The 14237-nt window shown below is 45.1% G+C and overlaps 1 protein-coding gene across 1 annotated transcript in view; it reads left to right on the forward strand.

The window, feature by feature from the left end:
* Positions 1 to 1010: 1010 nt before the first annotated feature.
* The window catches only part of LOC129707846 (lectin-like), a 59301-nt gene continuing 46074 nt past the window's right edge, over positions 1011 to 14237 (forward strand). Inside the window, exon 1 of the mRNA XM_055653242.1 lies at positions 1011 to 2840. Within this exon, the coding sequence (XP_055509217.1) occupies positions 2786 to 2840 (55 nt within the window). The 5' untranslated portion in view covers positions 1011 to 2785. The remainder of the gene's footprint in view (positions 2841 to 14237) is intronic.

The raw sequence follows: 14237 nt of genomic DNA on the forward strand, positions 1-14237 counted from the left end.
GATATAGCTTCAGTGGGTACATTCATGATTTGATTATAGTGACCCAAGCACCTTGGCAGAGTAACAGTCATATGGATGGAATTGATATTGAAGCCCAGATAATCCATGGTAGTTAACGGCTTCAATACTGGTTTATCTGGGCGTGGGATGAGCCTCAGTGCTTCAGGGAGCTGTTTCGTAGCTAGAACTGCTGCCAAAGCTAATTCCTTTGTTTGCCCTAATATGAGGATATCATCCAATATATGCCATGATTAGATTCAAATTCAATTTTAATTGTCATTGTCAGTGTATAGTACAGAGACAACGAAATGCATTGGAAACAACGAAATGCATTGCTTGTTTTCTTAATATTTTCATGGCTATTTTTAATATTTATAATAGTTTAGGGCTGAGGTTAGACCATTGGGAATGCTCTATTCCATAGTTGCCCTAACCGGGATATCCATTATCCAGGTAAAAATTTTTTAGGTATCTACAATGATCCTAGTGTATGGGTATAAGATAGTTTGCATCTTCCATATCAATGCTCGCCATAAGGTATCCTTTGGAGATCAGATGTCTGGCAGTGACAAAAACCCGTCTCCATCTTAAATTGTATATACTCAACAGATTTATTTAGTGATATTAGATCAATGATGATGTTACATTCACGATCTTTTGTAGTTTTAGTGAATATATTCGATACAAATTCCAATGGTTCATGTTTACTCTCATGATCCATTTAGTAATGAGCCTTTCTAGTTCAGCTTGACCTTCTCACTTCTCTTTCTTAGAGGGAGAAAATGCCCTTTGGGCGCATTGCTGAACTGGTGGTAATATGCCCAATTTGAATTCAAGTTTATATCCACTAATACTGTTGAGTATATATTAGTTATTTGTGACTGCACCCATGCTTTATCAACAAGTGTAAATGCCCCCCCCCGCAGTTAGTAGAACACCCTTATTTAGTGTAAACTGGGAGGAACCAGACTACCTACCTCCATGTTTATTGTTTTTTCCTAAGGCTTAGTTATGCTGGTATGCTGGTGCTGTCGGTGGGGCGGCGCATTTTCCCACGGCTCCGCTCTGGGCCCCTGTCTAAAAAGAACTTTGGGGGTAATGTGAAGCGGTCGCCAGGCTTTCACCAGTCCTTGTTCGATATTTGCTGGTGGATGCCGAGGGGTGCTGCCAGCTGGGTGTTGGATGCGATGTCCTGCTCGTTCCATGTCAGTCGAGTATCCCAAATTTGGGAACATCTTAGGCGCCAGCACACTCGTAGTGCAACGAGATAGTCTCATCCTGGGAGAACCACCTTGGTGATCATGGCGTCTCGCCTGCCAGGTGAGTATGATCCGTGGAAACAACGAGCAAAGGCGGTGACATCTTGACCCTCTGTTAGGAGCTTCAAAGTTCGCTGCTTTTAGCTCTTGTCTGCGAGTCTGCTGACCCAGCTGCCTGCGGATTTGCCTCTAGAAAGGCCTACTCCTGCAGGGCTTTGTTTGGGAAGATGGTCACGTGGAGGAGCCATGTAGTGGCCCACGACACCCAGTAGCTCTTCCTGATCCTGCTCCCCTGGCATACTGCTGTTCTCGTCCGCCTGCCCAGCGTTTAAGCCAGCCCAGCCCTGGCCTCCTCAGCTAGCCTCAAAAGAAGGAGCAAAAGGGTGTGCTATTAATTGGAGGAGGCATAGCTCAAACTCCATTGTTGTATCAATCCCTCAACAAGGGAGATGGCTAGTGCAATAGCACTGGGGTAGGAGTGTCAGCTCCCTTGGCATTCAGCCAGTGCCCCTCGTTTTCCCTGGAGGTGAACTCCATGACCTCCTCTGGCTTGGGGAGACAGACATACTTGTTTTTGCTGTCTCCAGCCTGTTCCAGTGTTGGAGGAAGTTGGTTCCTGTAGAACCTGTAATTTTGGTAAGGTTTTTGTCTTACCTGTATGTAGAGGCTGCCTGCCGTTTTTCAGGCGGCATTCTAGCGGTTCCCGGGTGGCGATTCTCCTTGTCAGGAGTCTGCAGGGCTGCCGGTCGGGTTTTTAAACTTCCCGCCGGTCCGCTGCTGTTAACCAAACAGCTGTTCAGCGGACCGGCATAGCGCAGCTCCCTGTCAGCGGTCCGCAGCGTGTGCGGTCCCGTTAGCGCCTATCCCCCTCCACTGTCGGCTCCTTCGCTGGAGTCGAACGGGGGCCGCTTCCTCTGCTGCTTTGCTCCCCCTGGAGCAAAAACCACAAGGCCCGATTAAGGTAAGTACTTACCTCACGTCCTTGGTTGCGGGGCGCCCGACTCCCGCTGGCCGCAGTTTGCACAGCTGTGCGATAATGCCGCACCTGCGCACTGGGCTGGGATCTTCACGGAATCACTCGCGTGACTCCGAAGTAAAATTGTTCATGGTGATAATATTCATTAAATCCTAATATCATAAACACATGAAGGGACCATAAATACTATCTACAGTTTCCATTCCTCAGTGTTCAGATACAGTGCCACATTCTACAGTCACACTTGGAGCTCACAAGACATGTCTGTGACTTCCTGTTCATCTTGTTCTAATCTGTCAGTCGGTGATTGGTCAGCGGGAGTTTTACGTAGATTGCTGCAGCCAATTGAGTTTGATTCCAATGGTTCCAAAAGCCTCCAAGATGCCAGAACTACACGTATATACGGATGCAACAGCATTGGAAACCTCATCGACACAGAGAGCTGGGAGAGAGAGAGGTGGGAATGGCAGCAGGATATGCCCACCTTCACTGTGAAACTTGACACTAATGATGAATTGTTTTCTTGTGTTTCAGGTTCGAGGAAGGAAACATGATGCTGGTGTGGGTTTTGGTGCTGACCGCACTGCTTGCCAGTGATGTGGCAGGTAAGGTCCATTGATTCCAGGAGCTTTAGAAATATATTGAGGTGAGGAATGAATGCACAGGCATTGTGTTGGGACTGTGGAACATGGGAATTTATGGACATTGGGACTGGTCGGGATGTGGTCGGAAATGTCTCTTGTCTGGGATACTCATCTCAGAGCTGCTGAGTTGGAAGGTGAGTTGGAGACTCTCCTCCACATCAGGAGAGAGATTTCTCCACGGTGACACTTCACAGGAAGACAGAGTTGCAGGAAGAGGGATATGTGTCTCTGTCATAAACCTAGGGGATGCAGAGGAGATGTTCTGCAGGCACTGGTCCATTGCAACGGATGCATTGTACTTGCCCACTGTGAGGGTGAGGATGGAGGCTTGAGGGAGGATGGCCAGAGTGCTGGCAATGGTACAGGGGGACTGAGTCCTGGTAGTGGGGAGTGAAAGAGACAGAGGAAGGTTGGAGTTAAGAGTGATTTGATAATCAGACTGACATGCTTAGAAATGCAAAAAACATTGCAGTTGCTGGAAATCTGGAATGATACAATCTTGTTTGTTTCAATGAGATAATATCATTCTAATTAAATATTGAGTATAATTTAAATAATATTAAGTGTGTCTTAATTGGCTTTATCTTGGTTATGCCAATCATTGCTTTTCTCCTGTCTTAACTGTGAATGTATTCTCCCAATCACCTGACCGACCAATGTTGACCCGTGCCACACAGCTTTGTAGCTTGCTCACCCTAGTTGTCTTGATTTGTCCAAGACCAGTGGGAATTTTAACATAAAACCTCATGACAAAGATCAATGTACCTGAAGGCCCTTCAACCAAAACATTATTAATTAACCCTTTCTCATTGCACAATACTGGAGATCTTTTAGTCCCGTAACAGAATGATCTAGAAAGCTAGCAGGAATACTCAGTGCATACGTCTCTCCATATTTACTGTTAATTTGTGTTACCTAATCTTTCTGAAGATCATGATCTCTTATATAATTGGTATTACTGTTCCTAAATGTGCCTCTAAATTCCTGATATGTTCCCTAGACTACCAGACCACTGGTGGGTGACCACGGACAAATCCAACCAATGTCTTCTGCCCATTGCCGTTTCTCAGCTCCACCCGAACTGATGCTGTGTCTCCATTTTCTGAACTAAGATCCTTTCTCTCCACTGACTTTATCCCGTCACTTACTGTCAGGGCCACCTCTCCTTTTTCACTTTGCCTCTCCCTATACGGAGTTTAACCTAATAATTAATTCCAAAATTTGGTCACGTTGCAAGCACAAGAGAATGACACCCATTGACTTGTGTTTGTGGCACAAATATGTCCAAGGAAGGTGGACTGAGGGAGGGGATCAGGGGGAGGGGAGATGAGGAAAGAAGATTGCACAAGAAATTATGTCTGTGATCACAGCGAATGTGTCTGTGGGTGGTCAAAGTAATGTTATTTCTGTGTGGCGTGTGTGTGGCCTGTGACCAATGGTGGAGTCTTGGGGGTAGAAAACTAATATTATTCAAGTGCTGGGGTCATTACGGATCAAAGAGTCCTCGGATACGATAACATAGCTCAGTGAGTGGTACAGCTGGACAAGGTGGTGAAGAAGGTGTTTGTCACGCTATCCCTCGTCAAAGATTAAAGGAGTTGGGGTCCATGTTACAGCTGGATAAGGTGTTGGGTGAGATCCCACAAGGAATTTATGTTGACAGGTCTGGTGGGCTTGAGTTATCAGGGATGGGATTATAAATTAATGTGGTGCATTGATAGAACATAGATATCACAGTGTAGGGGAGGGCATGTTATTCACAATGAGGGTGCCAGAGGAAGTGGTACAGGCAGGTACATTTACAATGTATCAAGGACACTTGGATAGAAAAAAGATGAGAGGATATGGGCCAAATGCAGACAAACGGGACTCGCTGAGGAAGGCCCTTTGGTCGGTGAGTTGGTTTAAATCCAAATTCTCTTTAACTGACAGAGACGACCAATTTCTTGGGACCGGAGGAGACTCAGCATCACCTTGAAAAACGCTTCGTAAAGAGAGGACCGTGTGATGAAGACTGGTTTTATTTTGTTCCCTTTAAAACTTGTCATCGTTATTTCCCTCTCAAAAAGACATGGTCAGATGCTGAGGTAAGTCCCTGAAACCAGTAGTTGCTCTGGGAGGCCTGGGGAACATTGCTCTCTGCTGGTTCATTCCCATGAACTCACAGCACATCCTCTCATTGAATTATCTGCGATGAGTCCCTGTGTTCCTGGGTGCGCTTCACTGCAGCCGTGGGCTCCGGTTTCTATCACTCGGACCAGTGGGTGAAATATTGGAGATTTGGGGGAAACTCCACATCCAGGAGTTAACACAGAGCTGGGGTTAACATCAGAGAGATTAAAGAACAAGAACTCTGATTCAAGCGGACAATGTTGCCCAATTTCAAATGTCTAGTCGGGTGATTTATTTGGAGGCTTGTGAGAGGATAAAACTCTGCAACAGATAAACGATTTTGTTTGTTTAAAGGTGATGTGCAATGCCCAACGACATTATGGAAATCTGATTACTATTGACTCGTTACCACACAACTAATTCATTGGCGATGTGATTATTTCAGCGAATATCGATTACGATCACGCTTGGATTGGCCTAAACGACTTAAGCGAGGAACAGTTAATGATGACACTTTAGCTTACAGGACGTCACCACATTGGCCAGACCTGCATTTGTTGTCCTTCCCTGATCATCCGCTGCCTTTTCAGAGGGCAGATTACAGTCAACACATTGATGGATCTCTGGTGTCACATCGTTGTTCAGAGATAGAATTACACATGACGCCCTGCAAAGTAACAGGGTGCGGCAGTGTAATGGTTAAGTACATTGAATTTGGATCCAAGTAAATGAACTGCAATCACTCTGGAGAAACAAGTTACCATCAGTAATGGGGACTGAAACTAGCGGACCGTTGTAAACACTCCTCTGATTCACTGTTGTTCTTCTGGGTAATAAATCAGCCCTCCTTCCCCAGTCTGGCCTCACCACGACTCCAGAGATCCATCAATGTGTTGACTCTCACCTGCCGTCTGAAATGGTCAGAGGATGATCAGGGAAGGACAATACCTGCAGGTCTGGCCACTGTCCACTGTTCTGCTCCACATGAGCCTTCTCTCACACCAGCACTGGGACTTTCCTTTCCTCTCATCAGCTGATATAATCAGTATTATAAAGGGATTAATACTGTACCAATGTATAAATATAAAATATTAATTTACATAATACAAGAAAATGGGAGCAGGAGGTGGCCACTCGGCCCGCCAGACTGCCCCGCCCTTCAATACGACCAAGCCTGACCAGTGCCGGCCTCAACATTTCCCTTCATTCTGCCCGACCTTCTCTGCATTCGCTTTCCCGTTAATCCTTCTCCTGAAACTGAATTTTTTTTCCCCCAAAATGTGGAAAGGACATGGGGCAAGGCTGGTGTGCAGAGCGATGTCACAGAACAGCTGTGAAGAAATGTGACAATGACAATTTAGAGATTTGGGGATATGAAATTGAAATCAATCACATCAGTTCTCTAAAGCTGAACAGAAGACAGTTCAGGCCAATCCTTACAATTTAATTATCACGTTTTTTTTTCAATCAAAAATTAATAGAATCTATCCAATCAATACATTGAGAATATTTTGACCAAACAATGATAGCAACGGCAGACTTTGTTCAATGTTTCATAATTTCTTACAACAGAGAAGTCAGTTCAGCCCATCGAGTCCACGCGAAATCCCAGTACAATCCCATCAACCCCATCCATTCAGTCAGTTAATAGTAAGATTAAACGAGAACTTACCAGTTTGAAGTTTGATCTTTATTTTATGAGGAGTTACGTCGAGGGATTATGTCCCCTCCACGCCCACCCTCTATCATAAAGGTCAACTGGTATTTTAGTTCCCCTTATCTTACTATGTTTATTTCATCTACTGTTGTCTGTGATTTCACACTGCTGCTTTGAAGAATGTCGCGCATGCGTGCTGGCGGGGTCTTCACGTATTTACTTCAGAGTCACTGAGTGACTACGTGAAGATTTTAAAGATCTGTGATTTCATGCTGTGGATCGAGTCCATGCTTCACTCACTGCCGTAGTTGTCCAAGGGAGGAAGTATGTTTTCGTATTCAAACATGAATCAGAAATTCAAACAATAATGAATTTATTTTAACAAAAATAATAATGATCCTTTGAACTTGGGATAAATCATATTACAAAATTTAAAATTGTTTCTGCAAACACCGCAGGTTTGGTGATCGGTTTATTAAAGTTGGAAGTTCTTCTCCCTAGACCATTCTGCTGTAGCCAGGATATTGTCCACAGGCACTTCCATATCTCTAGCTGCCGATGTTGCTGCAGCCCTGGTGGAATGAGATTTTAAAATGTCAGTATCCACCTCAGCAGCTCCCAAAACCTGTCTGAGCACTCTAGAGATGGTCTGCACCGATACCCTGCTATGAGGCTGTTTATGGCTGATCCATAATCCCAATTCACCGCCTCTTATGTTTATAGTGGTCTCTAAATATAGCAAAAGGTGTGTCATAACACACAGTCGGGTATCTGAAGGATATGCCTGAAATTCCAAATTAAGTCCTGATGATCCTGGCCTGTTTTGCTTTACCAACTCCAAGATACAAAGATTTATCTTGTTTGTTGATATTATCATGTTATCCAGCCTCAGTTTATGTAGGGACTGGACCCTTTGAGCTGAGACCAGTGCCATCAGCATGACTGTTTTAAGAGTCAGCTTCTCCAGGGACAGGGACATTGCTGATGACCAACTCCTGAGCAATGTTAGAACAACACTGACATCCCATATCTGGGAATACCTTGCTCTAGGAGGGTTTGTGTTGTATATACCCCTCATACGTTTAGAAACTAGAGGGTTAGATCCCATGGAATACTGTCCTAGTCCCTACCACAAGTATGCTGACAGGGCACTTCTAGCACAATTGATAGCGCTGTAGCTCAGACCTTCATCAAAATGAAGGCTGGCCAGGAATTCTAGGATATTGGTAACTGTAGCTGTGTTGTACGTTATACCAGTCCTTGTGCAATACAACTACCATTTCCTTATATATGAGAGGTATTGCTTCTTCGTTGATTCCCGGTAGGCCGCCATGATCATGTTCATAGTTCTATCCGTCAGCCCCAGATCCAGGAGTGGTCTCTTTAATTCTGCAAATCAACAGATTGATCCTGTCATGGCATGGGTGACTCTCACCTGTTACAGGATGGACCAATAGATCTGTTCGTTTGGCGACGGACATACATGGTTCCGAGACCATGTTGAGAACCACAGGGAACCATAGCTGAGTAGGCTAATCGGGTACTACCAAAATACCTGACGCAGAGTCCAATTGTATTTTGTGTAGAACCCGACTGATGAAGCAGAAGGGGGGAAAAGCATAGAAAAACAATTTTCCCCAGTCCAGCGAGAAAGCGTCCATCGCTGCTGCCCCAGGGTCTGGTTCCAAAGCGACATATGTTGGCAACTGGTGATTAAGTCTAGATGCAAAGAGATCAATATCTGATGTTCCATATCGCATTACAATATCAGTAAATACTTTGTGGTCCAACATCCACTCAGTGTTGTCATTAAATGTTCGTGACCTGGTGTCTGCGACTGTATTAAGCTTACCTGGTAGGTAAGTCGCTGATAGCCAAATATTTCTGTTGATACACCATTGCCAGATTGTATTAGCCAGATTGTCACATGATATCGATTTTATTCCACACATATGATTAATATATGCCACCACTGTGGTATTATCAATTTGTAGGCGGACATGCAGATGGTGCATTGTTGAGCAATAAGCTTTTAGCCCATAAAATGCACCCAACATCTCTAAATAGTTTATACCCAGTGTTTGTAGTAATGATGATTCCTGTGTATTCCATTTACCACCACTACTGGATATGGTATTAGTAACTCCCCAGCCGTGAGCTCTGGCATCAGTTTGTAATATGAATGATGGGTTACTGATAATGATGGGGCTGGAACTATGCCAAATATTTTGCTTCCTCCATTGTAACTCCAAAATTGCTTTGGCTGGTAATTGCATTGGTCGGTCAAAATGACCAGCATGTTGTTTTAGTGCTTGGACCTTTGTCCTTTGTAAATTTTGATAATGCAAAGGTCCAAACTGTGATGCTGGAAATGCTGGTACAAGTTTCCCAATTACCCTTGCTACCTGTCGAATGGATGGTTGACTGATGACAACCAGGTTGTTACAGGCCTCCATTATGTCTGCTGCTTTATTCTTTGGCAATGTTACAGACATGTGGATAGAGTTAATTGTGAAGCCCAGATAATCCATAGTTGTGGATGGCGTCAACTTCAATTTATCTGGATGGATGATAAACTCCAGTTTTTCAAACAAAAGTTTGGTAGCTAAAACAGCTGATTTAGCTAGTTCCAGGGTTTCCCCCACAATTAATATATCATCAAGATATATTATGACAATATGTTTTTGTTTCCGTAGTGCCAAGGCTGGTTTTAATATCTTGGTAAATAGTCTTGGGGCTGATAACTCATTAGGCAACGCCTTATACTGTCAGATTTGCCCCATCCAGTTAAACTTTAGGTATCGGCGATGATCCCTCCATGTCTCCCAAAACAAGTGTAGTATTCCCCCTGTTAGTACAGGTCATACACCTTTATGTTCTGGAAGGAACCAGATCCACCTACTTACCAATTGCTTGGCAGTAACAGATGTTTCAATTTTGAAATGAATATACTTTACAAAAGTATTCAGTTTGTCAAGTCAATGATGATGCGGCATCCACCATCTTTTTTGTTTTTTGTGAATATGTTGGATACAAATTCTACAGAGTCATGTTCTGATCTCTCTATTGCTCCTTTGGCATATAACCTCCCCAGCGCTGTCCTTCCAGTTTTTCCTGTTGTGAGAGCACAAAATCTCAGCTAGGCACATGTTGAACTGGGGGCATGTCTTTTTGGATAAATTCAATGTCATATCCCTGAATACTTTGCAGTGTATAAGGGTCAGTAGTAATAGACCTCCATGCCTCCCAAAACAGGTGTGACCTACACCTTTTATGTTCTGGAAGTAACCAGACCCACCTACCTCCATGGTTACCGGTGGAACACTCACTTCTTCTGCTTCTGCCTCTTCTGGGGAAGAGGCGCTGGGGAAGAGGTGCATCTTCCATGAGGGTCGCTCTGGGCCTTGGCCTAAAAAAGGCCTTTGTGGTTGTTGTGCGGCCCTCATGCTTTCACCAGCGTCCTGGTGTCGTTTCCTGCTGGTGGACGCATTGGGGTGCTGCCGTCTGGGATAAATGGTCTTGCTCGTTGATGATGACGCCCTCATGAGCCCGACGGCTTTAGCCTCCTCGTCGAGCTCTTTGACCTGTTTGGATAAATTATCTCCAAATAGCAATATTTGCGGTTGTGTGGTAGCAGTCTTACACAACCCAGCAAATTTGGGGTTTAATGCAGGTCTAATCGCGCTCTTCCTTAGGCAATTCATTTCATATTGCGTACAACAGAGCAACGCCAGTGTCTTGTTGAGTGTCCGTCATCTCCGTTCCATCCACGGAACGAGCAAATGCCGTTATGCCCGATGTTAGAAGTTTCAATATCTTCTGCATCTTAACCTCCTGGGTTCTGATGCCGGCTCCAATGTACCCCCAGATAGCACTATTCACTGCAGGGACATTTAATGAGACACAGTTCTCAGGTGGCATGTATTTTGCTGTTGTCTCATTGACTACCTGCTCCTGTAGTGGATGAAAGGACAGGTAGTCGATGCTGGCTGCCAGCATAGGTTGTAACGGCTGTCCTGTTTGCGCTGGCACCGCAAATTCTGTGACGATCCCCAGCAGCTCTTGTGGATCCTGCACTCCCAGCACACTGCCGGTTTCTTCAGCCATACCACCTTCTTCGGAGCCAGCCCAGCCCTGGCCTGTAATGCTCCCCCCTGCCGAGGGAGATGCATTATACAGCCCCGGGTAAGGTGCTGTACTGGGTTTCCTAAGACTCCCATGGTGACCATATTCCATCTCGTGGAGCATGTCACGTTGGAGAATTTGCTACATCAACCGCTCCATGCGGGAAATGCGGTTACCTCCACTGCTCGCCGGCAGCGAGTCCTCCTGGCCCGACTCATCCAAGTCAACCAGCCGGACCGACTTCTGTTTGGCTTTCCCACTACTCCACTGCACTGGTTCGGGCTGTGTAGCTCACGGTGCTGGTCCCAGCTGAGCAGGATTAACGTTGGTGACTGCGGTCCAGGTGCCGCTGGTCGCTGTTGGCTGCCGGAACTTTTGTGGTCCCCCCCAGCCAGTCGAGATGCGGCCAGTTTTGACTTCTTTCCCTTGTCCATGGTTTACTGCAACAGAAAGCACAAGGGCAAAATACACGACCTCAGGTTAGTAACTTACCTGCAGGTCCAGTTTTTAAACTTGCCGCGGGAGAACTCTTCACCCCGCCTGTCGCTGTGCAATGCGTGAGATGATATGTCGCGCATGCGTGTTGGCGGGGTCTTCACGTAGTCACTCACGTGACTCTGAAGTAAAATTGTAGGTTTCTTCCTCTCACATAAACCAGAGCACTCGCTGGAACACCGCTCATCACAGGGAGAAGGTGCAAACTCACACGGAAATCACTGGAGGTCAGTACACTCATCATAAATGTATCTTTGACTGAAATGTTACTATGCTGCCAGTTAATTTCAGACACACTATTGAACGGGAGGTTACTTACTGTTTCATAGAGAGAGTGAACCAAGCCCATGGGTCCTGTGCTCTGCAGAACTGGACTGACTGCCCAGCAGTGAGTGGAGGATATATGGGATGTAATGCAGGAGTCAGGGGAACAGACACTGAGTGTAACTGTGCAGGAGGAAGTACAAGGGGAGTTAGTGGAAGGTACAGTGTGACACGACACATAAAGAAAGAATTCCACACAGCCAGGAAAGAGAAGGGAATGTCCTGTGATTCATTTCAATACGAATTAAAATTATACACAAAAACATTATGCTCAACCTCTGTCCTTCTCTGGGAGATCCTACTTTGTATTTGTGTTCAATGACCATCTTTTCCCTCATTTTACCATTAGTTGTCATCTGTGACCTTTACTTTCAGAACATGTCACTTATATCCCAATGATTCTGTTAATTTCGTGAGATTCCCCCACCCTGCCCGTCCATTGTTTAAACTCCCATCCACTGCAATACTTGTCCCGGCTGCTCGTATTCTGCTCTCACTCCGGCTCAGGTACAGCTCCTCCCCGTACAGTTAAGTGGCAGCTTACTCAGCATCCCAACAGCAATGAGCAATGATTTATAACCACAGGAAGGGACTGACAGATGGGTCGACGGATCTCGATTCAGAGACTATATGTCGTATTTTAAGAGGACACGACCCGGCAATGAAACTGGCCATAGAAACTGTGTGCTAATGGAAGACGACGGTAAGTGTAACTATGACAGAAATATAGAAACAGTGAATTGCATATGCTGGTCAATACACGAAAGGACACATAGTGCTGAATAACTCAACGTGTCAGCATTGAGAGAACATAGATTGGTGAAGTTTGGGGTCAAAACCGATTTTCAGATTGATTGAAGGGGGGTGATGAAAGCTGGAAAAGTGGAAAGGCAGAACAAATCATGGCAGGGAATAGGTTGAGAAAGACCAGGCCAGTGCTTTTGGTGGAGGGGGGTGGGGGAGGGGGTTGATAGGCAAATGATTGGAACAAAGACCAGAAATATGAAAAGGAAATGTGAACAGGTTTGAATGTGAATCATAAAGCCAGAAGGAGGGAAGTAACAGAAGGTGTGAGCTGGGGAGGAATCTGGGGATGGGGAGGGGAGTGATTTGAAGGGGCGGGAGAGTGGTTTGAAAGTGCAAAACTACAATTGGAGAATTCAGTGTTCGTATCTTTGTGTTGTAAGCTGCCCAAAGTAAATATGAGTTGCTGTTCCTCCAATTGCATGTGACCTGATTCTGGCAATGGTGCAGACATACGACACAAATGTCAATGAAAGAATAGGAAAGGGAGTTGAAATGAAATGGTTAACAACCAAGAGTTACAGAAGGAATTGGCGGACCAAGCATAATTGTTCAGTGGAACAGTTGCCAAGTATTCGCTTGGTTTCACTGATGTACAGAGTCCACGTTGGGAATACCGGATGCAGTAGATGAAATTGGAAGAAGTGCACATGAAACCTTTGTCTCACCATGGAAGGACTGCTGGGGTCGTGGATAGAGGTGAGGGCGGAGGTATCGGGACAGGTGTTGAGTGAGAAGATGTGAGTGAACCATTTGAGTTCCCATGGCTACACCTTTCACTTGGACAAAGTGAGAGGAGTTTAAAGAGAAGTTGTTGAGGGTGAGGACAAGTTCCACCAGGTGGAGAAGAGCGTTAATAGTTTAGTTGAGTTTATTATCATATGTACCGAGGTACAGTGAAAAGCAATCAAAATGTGTAGGAATAAACTGTAGATGCTGGTTGAAACTGAATAACTCAAAACCCTGGAGTAATTCATTTGGTCAGGCAGCAGGGTCTCAACCCGAAACCAGTATTGCTTTTCTCCAGAAATGGTGCTTGATCTGCTGCGGTACTTCAGCTTTTTGTTTCTATCTTCAGTGAAAAGCACGTTTGGTGCGTGCTATCTAGCCAAGGAAAGACTACGCATGATTACAATCATGACAACCACATTGTACAGACACAGGATAAAGGGAATAACATTTAGTAGAAGAAAGTCCAGAAAAGACCGACTAAAGATAAATCGAATTGTCTCCAATGAGGTAGATGGTATATAATGAACGCTCTCTAGTTGGTGATAGAATGATTCAGTTGCCCAATACCAGCTGGGAAAAAGCTGCCCCTGAATCTGGAGGTGTGCGTTTTCAAAGCTATACTGTTTGCCTGATGGGAGAGGGGAGAAGAGGGATGTCCGGGGTGAGACTCATCCTTGGTTATGTTGGTGGCCTTGCCGAGGTAGTGTAGATGGATTCAATGGAAGGGAGGTTGGTTTGTGTGATGGTCTGGGCTGTGTCAACAATTATCTGCAATTTATTGCGGTCCTGGATGGAGTAGTTCACAAACCATCCTATGATGCATCCCTAGGAAATGGCACATCTGTAGATGTTGATGAGAGTTGTTGGGGACATGCCTAACTTCCTAAGCCTTCTCAGATTCAGATTCAGATTCAGATTCAATTTCTAAGGAAATAAAAATGTTGATGTGCTTTCTTGGCCATTGCTTAGATATGACTGGTCTCAAGTTATAGGTGATATTTCCTGATATTGCCTTTTCGCCTCTGACCATTTCCCAATTATTTGTACGTCAAATCCCCCCCCTCTCAACTGTACCCACCTAACACTTGCATAGTTTGTCCTGCCTCACC

This window comes from Leucoraja erinacea, chromosome 22 (genome assembly GCF_028641065.1).
Source record: "Leucoraja erinacea ecotype New England chromosome 22, Leri_hhj_1, whole genome shotgun sequence".
Lineage (NCBI taxonomy): Eukaryota > Metazoa > Chordata > Chondrichthyes > Rajiformes > Rajidae > Leucoraja > Leucoraja erinaceus.